The sequence below is a fragment of the Epinephelus fuscoguttatus genome, linkage group LG3 (genome assembly GCF_011397635.1).
Source record: "Epinephelus fuscoguttatus linkage group LG3, E.fuscoguttatus.final_Chr_v1".
Lineage (NCBI taxonomy): Eukaryota > Metazoa > Chordata > Actinopteri > Perciformes > Serranidae > Epinephelus > Epinephelus fuscoguttatus.
In genome coordinates, this window is record NC_064754.1 from 19,250,510 (window position 1) to 19,266,272 (window position 15,763).

Sequence of the window (15,763 nt, forward strand, 5' to 3'; positions counted from 1 at the left end):
CCAGATATATAGCTTTTTTTCTGACTATTATTTGTTGATTATATTATGCAAAAACTAATTTATAAAATGAGTTAATTTTTATACTGCAATTACAATAAAGTGTGCACATTTGTTTAAATCACATAGATACACTAAACTTTAACGACAGAAGACATCATATTAAATATGAAATCCAAATTTAGCAGCAGATTTAATGGTACATTTGATAATAGTTTGTGAAGTTTATTAAGAAAAGTTGGAAGTTCTACACTGTATAAATGCAGAGTTATACACAGCCTTGCAGCACTGTTATGAATGGTGGGTAATGTCACTTTAATACACAAGTAAGCATGTGGCCTAGACTTTATTTTCATGTAATGTAGGAATTAGTTGTCTTTTCTTGTAACTTGTGAGAAATAGAAATTGTGCAAGATTGAAGACATTGATTTTTGTGTCCAAAACATGCAGTTGCAGTATACAGCATAATGATGGTGATTCCATTATCTCAAAAAACACAATGAAACCTTGGTATGGTTAATTTTTAATACAATAGTACAATGTTGAGACTACAGCTGGATACACACTCAAGGCTACTAAACTGAAAACAAAATTAATAATAACAAAATACTCATAGAAAAAAACAACAACAACAACAACAAAACACCAAGACTTGTAATGGCAGTTTTGGTACACCTACTGACGTTAAACACACTAAGGCACCTTGTGACTTGAGCACAATAATATCATATTGAGGTAAACCCCATTAACACATAGAGTATGAAAGAGTACGCTAGCATATTTAAAATCAAGTCTTGCAAATACTGCAACAAACCTGCTGGAACAAATTCTTCGCTCATGTCTGACGTTAACTAGGAGCCGAGTTACAAAAACACTGATGACTTTGTGGGACTTTATCTCATAAATAAATTACATCTATAAAGAACAAACACAGAGACAATATGATTATTTCTCATTTTTGCAGAAGCATTTGTTTGATAGCTATGCATTTGGTATCATTATGTTACTGTCTGGCAGACAGCGCTCTGAAGGTGGCGTCACTCCTCTCGTGTGCTCTGTACCATGGAGTACTTCTTGCAGGGGTTCTTAAGGCAGGCGGGAGGCCAGGTGATGGGCCAGCTGTAGGAGCATGGGATCGAAGTCTGGACGTTCCTCTCCATGAAGTTGAACAGTGGGTTCCACCAGGTGTTGGTGAGGTAGTTGTTGGGCGAGCATTTCAGAGTCTGTCAGGGAAATAGAAGTTACCCATTATCAGTAATTTCACACAAGAAATGCAGCTCAATAAACATTTATTTTTGTCATAATGTGACTGGTTTATGTAAGTCACAGTCCAGTGTGTAGGATTTAGGGGAACATTGGCAGAAATGGAAAGTAATAAGTATGTTTCTTTAGTGTATAAACACCTGAAAATTTATAGCTACATAGAGAGCAGGATATACGGAGATCACCATGTTGCACCACTATGTTTCTACAGTAGCCCAGAACAGACAAACCAAACACTGTCTCCACATAGAGCCATTCGTGTTTTTGCTTTGTATATTTGCCAATATATATATATAATGATTCATATTTGCCAATAATATCTTATTAGCTGTGTAAACTGACTCCACTCTCAATAAAATGTTTAATCTTTCTTTAATTTTTAAATGTGAAACTGCTTATTCAGTGTTTTTACTGGTTTAAATCACGGGGTCTGTTTGTTTTGGAGAGGAGGAGACCTCTGCAGATAATTTGGCACGTGGAAAAAACCTCTTGGATCAAGTGAGCAAGCTAGCCGTCTGTGACATGCCAAACAGCGTGGGAGAAACACTGATTATTAATGTGAAACTACTTTATTCAGTGTTTTTACTTGTTTAAATTACAGGGTCCGTTTGTTTTTGAGACAAAGAGACCACTGTGGATAATTCAGCCCCTGCTAAAAACCCACTGAACAATGAACACTGGAGGAATTCTAACCGGAAGAAGTTTCAGCTGGTTGCAATCTGCAGTCCTCACCACTAGATGCCACTAAATCCCCCAAGTCTCACACACTAGATCTTTAAAAGTTGATTTTGGTGTTAATACTCGTAAGATATTTCTCATAATGACCTAGCAGTGTGAAAGTTAAATCAGAAAACAACAAAACAACCCCCTTTAATAGTGGGGACAATATACATCTCTTAAATATTCCCTTCTTTATTTAACTAAATAATCTTAGTAGAGGAATTGGAAAACAACACCACATTTGGATTTAAATCAGCAGCTAAGTTTGTGACTTTTATTTATCACTACATTGGTCAACTTCATTGCAAAATTATGGTGAATGCATGTAAGGTGTTAACAATGTGATTAATATTTTCACGTAACTTGAAAAATAATTTTGCATGGACCCATCCTATAACTGTCTGTTTAGTTTTTGGCCAGTAGAGGGGGTAATTCATCTGCTGAGAAGCTGAGACCTGAATGACACCCAGCTCTGACACATTCTGACACACAGTCTTAAAATAAACTTTGCTTACTGTAAATACACAATTATATGTAATATATAGACCGTTCTCTTTAAACATCAAGTGTAATAAATTCTTGTGTTGGCATGTAACTGTTAGCTGGTACACTTCTCCTCCATGCATAATGATTCATGTGGGTTCAATGAGAGGGGAACCATTGGCTCTGGAAACCCTTTTTATATACTAACACACACACAAACAGCCACCCAGTGTTCAGCTCTGTGTTCAGACCTGTAAGTTGGCCATGGTGTGGTACCACCAGAACAGGCGCGAGGTGATAAAATAGGCCACGACCACATCCACACTGTAATGCTCATGTGCCACCAAGATGCACACCACACCCACGGCGCTCAGCAGCCAGCACATCAGATGGTACCACCAAAACGACCGAGGCGAGTCTACAGAGAGAGAAGGGAAGACAAGAGTGTTGGGGAAATTTATTACAACACATTTGTGGTCTGTTCCTCCATGTTTTTACTGCCGAAAAGAGACAGTCTTTAGCATTTCATTACAAGAACAGCAATTTTCTGCAAACACACAGCAAATATATTGACTTTGCTTTGTTTCTGTTCAACTACATCATGTATCCAGCAATATATCTAGGAATATACATCTCTGCAGTCCATCTTTAAATGATTAAAACAGCAACAGCGGCAACACACGTCAGTCATTTTTATCGTATTAGTTCCTAGAAGGCCCAGGTGTAGCCATACAATAAAATACAATGGGCTATATGGGATGAGAATGGAAGCACACGATATAATTCATATATTATTCATGGGTATATCCCATAAATTATTCAAAACAAAGCAAACAAACAAGTGATGCTTGGAGTACTCACACTCCTTGATGAATAGGTAGGTGAGTGTGAGCATCACGGTGTGTCCGCTGTAGAGGAAGTCTCCGCACAGGAGGTGGGAGTTTGTAATGGACAGACCCCCGCCTGAAATCAGCCGCAGAATTCGTTGGATTTTTGCTTGGGAGTCTCCGTGGAGCTGATGGAGAACAGGAAATAGAGAGAGAAGCAAACACTGGATCAGCAGCAACATTAGGATTGCAACTAATGATTATAAGCATTGCAGATAACTAAATCACTACACTTTTTTTTAATGAATCAGTAATTTAATACACAAAGTGAAAAACATTTGCTTGTTCTGACTGACCCAACAGTTAAAAAGACTTTAAAGATCCAGTGTGTGAGATTCAATTCAATTCACAAATGTACTCACAAAAACAGATAAATGAAGAGCACGTGTACAGTTCATAATGGAGATGTGACATGGAACATCCCGATAAGCTATTGAAAGCTTGAGAATAGGGGCCCAGACATGAAGCAATATTTAAAATGTGTTAATGAACACGTTATCTAGATTTAAGGGAAAAAAAGGTGCATATAATATACAGTAACATTTATAACCTTCAGGAATCCTAAGACTGACCAAAAACCTAGAGACTAAACTAACCTAATGCTAACTACTAAATGGTCCCAAGCAGTGGTGCAGTGGTAGTTGATGAGGTGGGTGTACTACTAAGTGGACAGGCAGGTTAGCATGGAGGAAGTGGGTATACTCTCCTATATATTACAATGGCTTTTTGACTGATAGGTGGGTATACTGTAAATGGCCAGAAAAAGAAGTGGGCATACCCCGTATACCTGCGTATACCCTCCACTACAACACTGGTCCCAAGACATTTATTCCATCAGTCTAAACACGAATAGAAACACATGGCACGTGGAAACCACACTAAAGCTCGTACATTTAAGTTTACCTTTTTTGCCCTTCGTAAGATGCTTTCCTCTAGTCTCATATGTGTGAGAGGAAGCCTCATGGAATAAGGTCACAGCATCTGTTGTTGATCTTAAATTCAACATTATACATTATACAAGCACTAGACGCTACATTCAGTGAACTTTAGAAGAGCGTACTGTAGGGGGACCATGGGGTGATATATTGGCAGAGATGGAATATAATACATTACATGTGTTTTCTGTAGTGTACGTATAATCACCTGAAAATAAGACCCGTGGTGGTTTTGTTACCTTAGACTGACATGTTTATATCTACATAGGGAGCGGGTTCTCATCCAAAAAGTCTGCCATGTTGCACCGCCATGTTTCTACAATAGCATGGAATGGATAAACCAAACACTGGCTGTAGACTGAGCCATTCGCATTTTTGTGTCGGCCTACGTAGCTAACAGCCCCTCTGCCACAAGCAGCGTCATATAAATGATGTCACGTCACTGATTTGTGACGTGAAAGTGCTTTATTCTGTGTTTCTACCAGTTTAAGTCACTGGGTCCATTTATTTTGCAGAGAAAGAGACATCTGCAGATAATTTCGCTCCCAGTAAAAACCTTCTGAACAATGGACACTGAAGGAATTCTATCGTGGAGAAGTTTCAACTGGTTGCAGTCTAAATGCCCCTAAATTGTACACACCCATCCTTTCAAATTGCAGTGATGATTGATTATCAAAACTGTTGTCATTTAGGTGATACTTGTATAAGAGCATTTAACCATATTGGTACAACACCAAAAACTGCAAGTACATCAACTTGATCACACTGGTTGCCTGGCAACTGTGACGACTACAGGAAATCACTGCACCCAGACAAGGAATTACTGGCAAAAAATGCCTTAAAACTGCACTGGGACAGAACCAGGCTAGCTGTTTCCTCCTGTTTCTAGTCTTTATGCCATGCCAAGCTAGGCTAAGCTAAGCCTCATATTTACCATACAGACATGACACTCTCGGCAGGAAATAATTAAGTGTATTTCTCAACTTGTCTGTTGATCTTTTCAACACTAGGCATCAGAACAGGAATTAGTATTTGACAGGGAAGAGAAACATGCAAACAAAATGAAGAGGAATTGAAGGAAGTGAAGCAAACATAGTTTAACAGTATCATTAACTAGTTTTGATCAAATTTTATGCTCAAATTACTGATAGCTCACCTCCCACTAGCTGCAGGCTTTTATACACTGTCTGAAGCATTTCAAATATCTGAGAACAAACCAACTCCTAGACTATCCAACCTCTGATCTTATCGCTCAACACAACCCATCTGACAACAACCCGGAGCACATGTTTCTGATCAAACACTGATGCACCTCAATATTGTCGGTGTCCTGAGGCGGTAAAAAGTCAAAATGGCTTTTTTATAGCTGCCTCTCTTATGTGGCTGCGCAAAATGAGTCCCAGAGGGTGCACAAAGAGTACACGGTTGAGCGGCGACAGCTGATGCCTGCTCTGATGTTTGCATGCTACTCACCTTAGGAGCACAAGTCATATGCATGCCAGGCACAGGCAGGGTGGTGATGTACATAGTGACACAGCGGTACAAGTACAGGGTGCCAATGAGGAAGAAGAACCGCCTGCTGGCTATTGACCTGCAAACAGACAATGTGAGAGAACAGTGGAGTGGGTGCAGAAACGTTGTGTGATTCATGTTAAATGCACACAATTCTGGAGACTATCTTGCACAGTGTGATTAGTCAACATGTTGCCAATGCCAAGGCTCCTGCTGAGTCAGTCAAATTGAGTTTTATTAACCAGCACACATATTGACAATAGAAATCCTTCATAGTATGGTAATTGTTTTTGTTTCTATATCTTCATATGCAAATGGCCAAGTGTAAAAGACTTGATGTAAGATTAACTGAATTAAACATTTTCAGCAGTCTGTAAAACTTCACTTGTGCAGGTCTGGGTTTGGTGTCAGCTCTATAGAGCAAAGACTGCTTTCTAAACTATTCATTTTTTAGGGATTCATTTTATCACACCCTGTAGAAAAGGCCAACACAATTTCATCGCTGATGGCAGCCTCAACAGACTCTAACGTGATGCATTTCCTGAGTAATGAGAAGAGGCATACAGAGCATAGATATGTTACAACACCTAACCACAAAACAGTTAACTATTTCATTCAGCAAATGCAACACTCGAGCCTGTTGTATACAATATGATATCCCTTATTAATCAATTGACACAAGGCAATTTTTACTCAACGCCACTGAAATGTATCTCTTCCCATATTCCTCCTTTTACCAACACCACATGCACACAGAGTGGTGCTCAATGGTACTTAAGCAGTGCGTCTCCAGCTGCCAGTTCACACTCAATACTCGGTCCGTATGAGGGACTTGAACCAACGACCCCACGTACTGAGCTACTGCTGCCCCCTAAACCTATGTACACCTTTATATAACCAATCTGTGGCTATATAACCTTTCCTGCAGTACAATGACATTTTACTCTTTGAATTTTCACTTGAATTTAAAGGTGCACCTGTTGTAATTCTGTATTTTTCTTATTGTCAACAAATCTTGTACAAAGATCAAAACCAATCACATGTTTTTAATAGTTTTTTCCGAAGTACAATAATGACACCCATGGCAAGAAGGGAAAAAAAGCTATATCAGGCTTTTGATACAAAGATAATATTTATTTAGGATCTGTTCACTGTTTGAGTTGGCCTTTGGTATTACCAGATTTATTGACAATAAGAACCAGAATTACCACCTTGAAGTTGTGTGCCTCCGCTTCACATCCATGTTTGTTCAGTCTTATATGTAGCTGTGACAGCTGACGAGGCTTCAAATATGGATGTTGCTGCAAAGAAGCTACAAATTCTAAAATTTGGATGCTTCACACACATTTTCAACCCGGCAGCACTGGAGACCTATCGGCACAGTTTCAAGGTAGAAACCCAAGAGTAGTGTCACCAATTCAATATCCAACCAAATGTCTCCCTACTGTGCCTGAGTTATGGCACTGAATAATGGCCAAAAAAGCCATGTCGCAGTGAGATGACCTTGGACCTTTTGGATATGAAATATCATCACTTCATCATTTTTTTTCTACAAGACATCTGTGTTAAATTTTGTCAAAGCTTGCATACACATTTTTGGCCTAAAAAGTTTTATGTGGTCACACTGACCTTGACCTTTGACCACCAAAATTGAATCAACTCATAGTTGAGTCAAAGAGGACGTCTGTGCCAAATTTTAAGGCATTTCCTGTGGTGTTTCTGAGATATCTAGTTCATGAGAATGGGATTGACGCGAGGTCATGGTGACCTTGACCTTTGACCACCAAAATTGAATCAACTCATAGTTGAGTCAAAGAGGACGTCTGTGCCAAATTTTAAGGCATTTCCTGTGGTGTTTCTGAGATATCTAGTTCATGAGAATGGGATTGACGCGAGGTCATGGTGACCTTGACCTTTGACCACCAAAATCGAATCAGTTCATCCGTTAGTCCAAGTAGAGGTTTATGTCAAATTTGAGGAAATGCCCTCAAGACGCTCATTCCTGAGATATTGAGAATGAGACAGACGGTTGAACAGATAACCCAAAAACATAATGCCTCCATCCATCACCAGTGTGGAGGCATAAAAATATAGAGTATTAACAGATTTATTCCTAAAGCTGAAAGAAAACATCTTGCACAATAAATAGAACCAAAAGTTCTTACCTGTATCTGAAGAAGAATAACTGGATCATCCAAATAGCCAACAGCACCATGCCATTGATCTCTGTCACTGTAAATGCCCATTTGACCCTGTCAATATAGTCAAAAAACTTATCAGGAAGAGGCGGGCTGCTTTCTTTGGGCGGGACCCTCTCGTGGACTATAGTGATGACGACTGTTGTCAAGACCAAGTTAAAGCCAGCATAAAAGAAGACCACTGCTGTCTTCCACCACTCCATGGGCAGACGGTTGATCTTGGACTCTGGCACAGAAATCTTCACGTAGTCATTATGCCTGCTTATGCCTTTCCGGAAGCCCCTCTTTGTATCCTCTCCACCAGGTTTGTGGACAGGACAGATTTTACCATTGCTGGGTGCAGCACCACCCTCCATTCCTGGGTTTAGATTATCATTGGAAGAGTCTCTCGCATCCACAAGCTCCTGTGACGCCATGGGTGCCTGCACTGTCCATCCACAGGCACCGCTCCTCTAGGTTGAGGCTTTTTAACTGCCATGAGAGAAAAGACAGGGTTGGGAACGGACAAACTTTACATTTGAAGAGAAAAAGCACAGTATCGTCATTCACATAAGATAGAACAGCACTAAGGTAAACAGATACTCCTTGGTAAGGATGTCAAATCACCATGATGAGAAACAGGGAGGAGATGAACTCTGGTTTACTTTTATTTCTACTCTTTATATCCTAGGGATTAGCAAAGCAAGAGATGAAGCTTTTATTGATGCATAGCTCTTGATTCCATCCGCTGAAATGTCCACTTTAGACTGAAAAACTATTTTTGAGTTTATAGCAGCCCGTTATTCTAGATGTGGCTGTATAAGTTAATGCCGTGTGTCACATTTTCCCTCCCCTGGACATTCACCAGAACCACCGTGACAGGGTTCTGTTTGGACGTTCAGTCAGACTCTTGTTGTGGGCCTTACAAAGTCTTTCCGTCGCACTGCTTTGGTTTTCTGATGTTGTCCTCAGCAAGCAGCTGCCATGGTCACATTGGCGGGTTTCATGGTTAAACATCGTCCGTTGCAAAAGAGGAATGCGTATGCTTATTATAAAAGTTTCAAGCTGTATGAATGTAAAAGTAATTAAGCTAAATTAAACTAAACTTGCTGAGATTGAAAGTTCATTTTTGACTTTGGAAACAGTAGTAGGCAAAACCATTTCCCCACCATCATGGTCCATTTAGTAGCTGTTATGGAGCTTTTGATCGTATCATACCATATGTCTCTGCAGAAGGATTTTGCTCAGTTGTCTTGAAAGTTTAAAGACTTTCTGTCCCTGGTCAACACATTCTCACTCTGACCTCGCACATATTGCCGTTTGGTCATGGACTTTCCACGTTCAAGACCAGGCTCCACTGGGGAAGCACCATCTGATGAAGGACGTGTGATACAACTGAAAGCTCTAGCTACTTAAAGAAGTGTCTCACTGCTGGATAGATGGACTTTTCATAAAAGTAGGCTGCAGAAGACAAACACAAATACTTTTGGAACTGGTGCTACATGACCAGAGAAACAGAGGAAAGGACTGTGGCATTCGCTTTTGCTCGAGAGGTAGAAAACCTACATACAAACCACCAGTGCAATAAATGCTTATGATGGTGGGTGATGTGAGGCTGGCCGTATTGACACAGGCGACTATATGACAGCCAGCTGGTAACAAACAATTTCAAATGACAGTTAAACAGTAAGCTACAATAATTTTCTGAATATATTTTAGGGGATAAATAAGCAATAGGCTACTGTTACAGAATCTTGTTTTTTTATTTGTTTTTTTTATTTGATCAGCACTGCATAGTTTTACAGTCTGTGTTTGAGAGAGTTTGAGAGAGGGTGACTTTCTCTCGATCTGCTTACATGATTTGATATGAAAATATGGAAGCACAAGACATGAAACGTGTCATGTGGCAATTTAAGCTGAGAGATGAGCAGGGAGATCCGGGTACTGGTAAAATGGATGGAAATCTACCACAGTTCGTTTGCACATACTACCCACACAGAGCTGGTTAAAAAAGTATCCCTTTAACAGCCTTTGTATAACATTGTTTGGTTGAACTAAACTAATCTAAGATAAGCTACGCTAACATAAGAGAAAGTAGAGCAAAATCAAAATAATGGATGGACTTTTTGGGAGGAAAATTTGAAAGATTACTAATGACGCCCATATGACTAACAAAGCTGGAGACGTGTTAGTGCAATGTTTGCTGTTGAGCTCTTTCCAGTTAATGACTTGATAGAGCACTACAGCAATGACCATTTTCATTCTTTCATGTCTAAAAGGCTTCCAGTCCCTTTAACAGCTCCATTAATGGATTTGAGGATTCTGCAATCAGCCCTGAAATACATCACAATAAATGTCATCTGGGATATACACAGAATGGTATGTTTTCTTGGAGGCAAACCTGACAATGGGATAAAAGAGGGGATAGAAATGGAATATGGCTGGATGCAAGGGAGCTGCTGAAAGTATCAGTTTCCTCAGAATCAATTTTTGGGAAACTATTATTACAGTGGTGAGTGGCTTATTGTAGAATGCCCTCTGACTAACCCATAGGAGATTCAGCCTCTGTTATGCAACTGATGGATTGCTACAGAACACAACATCTGACAGACTTTGAGGGGGTCATAAGGTATATCAATACTGACCAAGACAGCAAATAAGATCAACAAGAGCAGACAAACATTATAAGCCAATTACAAAGCCATGTCCCTTTCGTTATGAGTGAGATTATGTTGCAGCTCTGTGGTTAGTTATACTGCAAGTTGTGATCCTTTATGCCAGGGACACTCCATTGCTGGTGTAGCAAATTGTTGACATCATCAATGAGAGAAATTGTGAATGTTTCTTTTTGGCTGTGGAATAAAACAAAATTGACATATTTTACTTTTCTAATATTGACCAACTCAGCAACTCGTGAACATGAAGATGTCTGTTCATAAGATAAACATCAGAGAGACAGACAATGGGACATTGTCATCTAGAGATGAATCCTGCTGCTGCTCCATAGATTCTAATTATTGAAACACTATGACAGCACAGGACATCAGTACCCAGCATTGAAAGATGTTTGATAATTATCATTTTTACATGATCATTTTGCTCTCTGTACAATGTACAATCAACAATACAAATAAGTGCCACAATGTACAGTATTTTGACAATTATATAACTCTCACTTGTGGTTTCGACTTGGGCATCATAATTTTCATCAAAATATTTTAATTTGAAGCCTTTGGTACCATAGTTCAGCATTTCCCATCTGGCAATGCTGTCAGTGTCTGACATTGCTGCTGATGCTGAGAGTGGTCAGAGGTGTGTTTTAGAGAGGGCAGGAAAACACTGCTAGTAAGCCTGGTATTACATTCTTAAAGTTAATTTTAACCAACTAAAACTACTTGCCCAGACACAGCCCAGTCAGCAAAAGTAAATGTTGGCATTGCTCATTTCTGCAAACCATAAATATGTTACATTTGTACATTTCATACGTACATCAACATTTCTAAAGTGATGTAGTATATGAGCTGACTCTGTCATTGGGAAGGCGGACGGGATGGTGGAAGGCATGACACTTAGGCAAGATGCTTGCCGACCACTATTCCACTGTTTGTTTGTCAGTGAGTTGTGTTTCCTGTGAAATTTTAGCCCCCAGACATGGATGTTTTTCCACCAGGGATGGTGCCACAAACAGATTTTTTTTTTACCATGACATGACTGCAATTCTAGCAGGGACTGTGCCCCCAAAAATGGGTATTTCAAGCCCAAACATGATCTCTTCCTAACCATAACCAAGTGTTTTTTTGTGCCTAAACCTAACCAGCAATGCTGAAATGTAAAGTTTCATTGTAACTGCTACACAATAACATGCAAATGTATCATATCCATGGTTTGGATAAAGGTACAATACCAACATTTTTTCCCAGCAACTGAGTTGGGACACAAAATGTAAAGCAGTCTCTGGTGTCAAATTTGGTCACTTTGTACACATTCAACATTTTTTTTACAGAGCTACATGAGGTCACTTGTTAAGAAAACAAACATATTTTTAGGTTGCCCCAAATATTTGAAGAAATGGACAACGCTGTCATTTTTCTAAATATTGACTTTACTGTCCAAAACTGTTGGAGAAGCACACTACTCTGTGTGCTGGGGGTGGATTTTGCCTTAAGAAAACTGTGTTTATGATCTATACTTTCTTGTACTTGTGCATACTTGGTCACGGTCAATACAATGGACATGAGAGGTATTTATTTGCTAGCATTCACTGGGAGACTGTGTGCTGTACATGTACATGGGAGGTCAGCAGAGTGTCTCCATTAGACTAGTTTTCCACTGGTCCCCTCCTCCCCAGTGTACACTACACAGTGTTTTCCCACCAGCCGGAGCACCCAGCACTCTAAAGGGATGGGTGGTGATGGAAAACTGGCAGAAAAACCTATTCCACATGGTCACAGGCCGTAATGGATAACTTGGCCGCCTCTACTTGCTCAGGCTATTTCAAGAGAAGCCACCCAGTTGCCTTGAAGGCTGTGTTTTACTCCAGGGGAACCGAGGCTGTGACTCCATTTTGGGACCTTCATAATAACACGCTACTATTGCTGTCCACTCATTTTCTCCTTCACATCATGCGGATTGTCTCCTTCAAAGGGAGGGTAAAAATAAGTCCGAGGTGGCCCAGCCCTGTAGGACCTGCCGACAGTATGGAGAGGACTACATATATGTTCTAAAATTTACTCGCTGTAAATCAAGCCTGGAAACTGTATGATCAGCATGTTTAGGTTTGTCTTCCCACATGTTCAGTTTCAGAAACAGATGTGAAATGTATAGTTCAAAAGTCTCACTGAGGAGGATGTGAAGTATCTGACGCATGTTTGTAGGCTGCTGTTTGAGGATCTGTGATACAAAATTGTGATAAAAGAAAAAAGATTATGCCTCTGTGCTTTGAGAAATGACAGGGCAAGTGTGCTAAAGATAGTTATCAGTAGTAGCAGTGTGTAAGAAGATCAGATCCTCTATTATAAAATATAATGATCCAAAGTAAAAGCCCTGCTTTGAAAATGTTAAAGTAAAATTAGTCTTTATGCATAAAAATTAGCCCTGAGTGTCATATTTTTATGTATTTGGCTGTTGGATTGTCCTTTGCTGTTGTAGCTGGTTTAGTTGAGCTAATTCTACTTTATATTGTAAATCATATGATTTCTACTCTAAGTACAATGTTTCTCTCCAAATTAGTACAGTAACATGAAATGGAAGTAAGCCTACAAGTATGTCAAAGTTTAACTTAAAGGGGAACTACGCCCATTTTCAAAATTCATAATGTCATTCCTATGGTCTAAGACAGTCAAAAAATAGTAAGCCTAAACAATTCTCTCAAAAATCCAAACGCTAGAGGACTAAAACTTAAATTTGTGATCTCACAGGGTATAAAGTCCAGAGCTGCTCCATAAACAATGAATTAGGAAAGATACTGAGAGCACTCGGGGGGATGTCCTGAGTACATGGGTACATTTTGTGTTTCAGAACTGAGAGTGCTACAGTATAATAAAGCTCATTTAGGTATAAAAAAAGAAAACAAACATTCTGTGGTTTCACAAAATCAGTCTCCCATTCATTGTCTGTGGAGCAGCTCCAGACTTTATACCATATGCCAAGTTTGTACTTCTCTGGTTTCTGGCTTTGAAAGAGAGGCTCATGCTCACAAATATTGATTCAACTTGCCATGTAAATAACATAATTGGAATCCTGATTTATTCTTAGATGAATAAATGCACTTTCTTTTTATTATTATTAGTAGTAGGCTAGTAGTAGCAGATGCATATAGTAGAAGTACAGTTAGAAGTTTATTTGTAGTAATAGTAGATGTCTACATCACAATGGCAGAAACATTGTCACAGTTTTAGTTATATTCCCACATATCCATGTCATGGTAATAAAGTGAATGACAGAGAGCAACTATCTGAAACCTTTGGTTTTACCACAATGATGTTCGCTACTTGTACATGACTACTGTATGAGATTAGTTCACTGTGCAAAACTGTTCATCAAAACACACAAATGCATATTCTTTGCTGCCAGAACAAATAAATTTTGTTGTTTTTCTGAGGAAGACACCCACTTTTATAGCATACAAGCCAAAATGGTCACACAGAGCGTGGATCCACTCCTCGTTTTCTGGGTGCCATAACCACATGTGGGGTGGATCCTGGCAGTAATGTCAGGGTCAGGACTGGGTGCCTCCCATGCCTCCCATATATTACAGGGCAGCAGTCTGTCACATGCAAAGCCAGTTTTGAAGTTTACTTTTGGGGTGTAGCACAGTGGCCCCCCACACACAGTGTTAAGCACCATGTTCCATATGAGGCTACTGGGTGGGGCAACAGGTCTTTGCATATCCTGTAATTAAGCCCTCTCGTTTTCAGTCATAGCTGTTGCAGTTGGGAGCTGACAGCTGAATGACTCTAATGAGATTAATGCAGCTGCATCACAAGCATGCACAGTGTGTGTGGTGGATACAGCCCACTGTGTAATTCACTGAATAAATAAATGTTTTTAAGCTTATGAGGCAACTTGCTTTATGTCCGTGCGTCACGTGATGCATTGCCCTGATAAAATGCTGTGTATCACTGACATCATCACACTGTATACACGTAGTCTCACCACTCATGTCGACTGATCCACCGAATAAAACTTTTTGCATGAATTTAAGCCGACATGAGCCCTGTGCTACAAATAAAAAAATCAGACATCGAGTATGTCTATGTGAATTCATATCCACAGTGTTTCTCTATCTGTGAGCAAGACTGATTAAAAAAAAGTTAAAATATCAGGAGTACAAAATCCAGTCCAGCTCATAGCCAGCATCCTACTGTAGATCACACATCAATTTATCACATGAAACCCGACACGATAGGATGAAGATCTGTGTTTACATTCACATGTTGCTCAGTTTATAGCATCCTACCTGCCTTGCTCGGGCCTCCTAGCGCCTCTTCCTGTAGTTGCAGTCCCTTGAATCCTCTGATGCTGCGCCCTGCTCGCTGCTTGGTCGCTGCTCTTCAGGCTGGACTGCTACATTACCCGACAGTGCCGCTCGCTTTTGAGGGAGCGCTCCTCCCCGAAGCCCCGCGTCTTCTCACATCCATCCAGCCTCTGTGCACCCGGCCTCCTGCCTCGCACCCCCTTTAATTCAGAGTCACCGTCCTGTAATCAGGCACAAGCATCGCCCTGTAACTCTGTCCGTGGAAAATAGGTGCTCTGCGGGATTCACATCTTAAAGCAGTTAGGTGGAGTCGCACGGTGTTTTATTAATAGAATATCGTGTGCGTTTATTATGCAGGCAAACAATATTCTATTGTGTTTTTTTTTTTTTACCCTTTTATAAAAAGTGAGTTTAAAATGCAATACAATTAAAACCCATTTAAAACATAGCCATGAGTCATCCCTATTCTTTCAAGTAGCTCACAGATTTCCAGCATGTCAGTAATAATACAGTTCTCACTTTCAATATATATACTATGATAAAAAAATAGAAATAAAAATATACTATATAAATTCTATAAATTGAAATTAAAAAATCGATTAAAAAATATTCTATTCTATTTTATTGTAATTTTATTGTAATAATACAGTTCTCACTTTAAAAACTATTTAAAAAAATATTAAAAATAATTAAATTAATCTCAATAATTTTTTTTCTGCTTGTAATGACGAACCTTTTAATTTGTAAGTACTGGTCTCAGATCAGTTGAGTCATCCAGCCCGTTACTGCGCTGACGCACGATGACGTAGCAAA

General features: G+C 39.6%; 1 protein-coding gene across 1 annotated transcript; it reads right to left on the reverse strand.

The window, feature by feature from the left end:
- Positions 1-304: 304 nt before the first annotated feature.
- On the reverse strand, positions 305-15,262 carry sgms2a (sphingomyelin synthase 2a). The gene is made up of 6 exons (XM_049571320.1): positions 14,933-15,262; positions 7,963-8,466; positions 5,759-5,876; positions 3,325-3,478; positions 2,715-2,881; positions 305-1,220 (listed from the first exon to the last, which is right to left on the reverse strand). Exons 2-6 carry the CDS (start codon positions 8,409-8,411, stop codon positions 1,035-1,037), a joined length of 1,074 nt encoding a protein of 357 aa, XP_049427277.1. The 5' UTR covers positions 8,412-8,466; positions 14,933-15,262; the 3' UTR covers positions 305-1,034.
- Positions 15,263-15,763: the final 501 nt, after the last annotated feature.

Coding starts and splice junctions, on each gene's coding strand:
- sgms2a (XM_049571320.1), bottom strand. CDS start 8,411: ATGGCGTCACAGGAGCTTGTGGATGCGAGAGACTCTTCCAATGATAAT. Junction 3,479..5,758: donor ATATGACTTGTGCTCCTAAG/GTGAGTAGCATG, acceptor GTTCTCCATCAG/CTCCACGGAGACTCCCAAGC. Junction 1,221..2,714: donor ACACCATGGCCAACTTACAG/GTCTGAACACAG, acceptor TTTCCCTGACAG/ACTCTGAAATGCTCGCCCAA.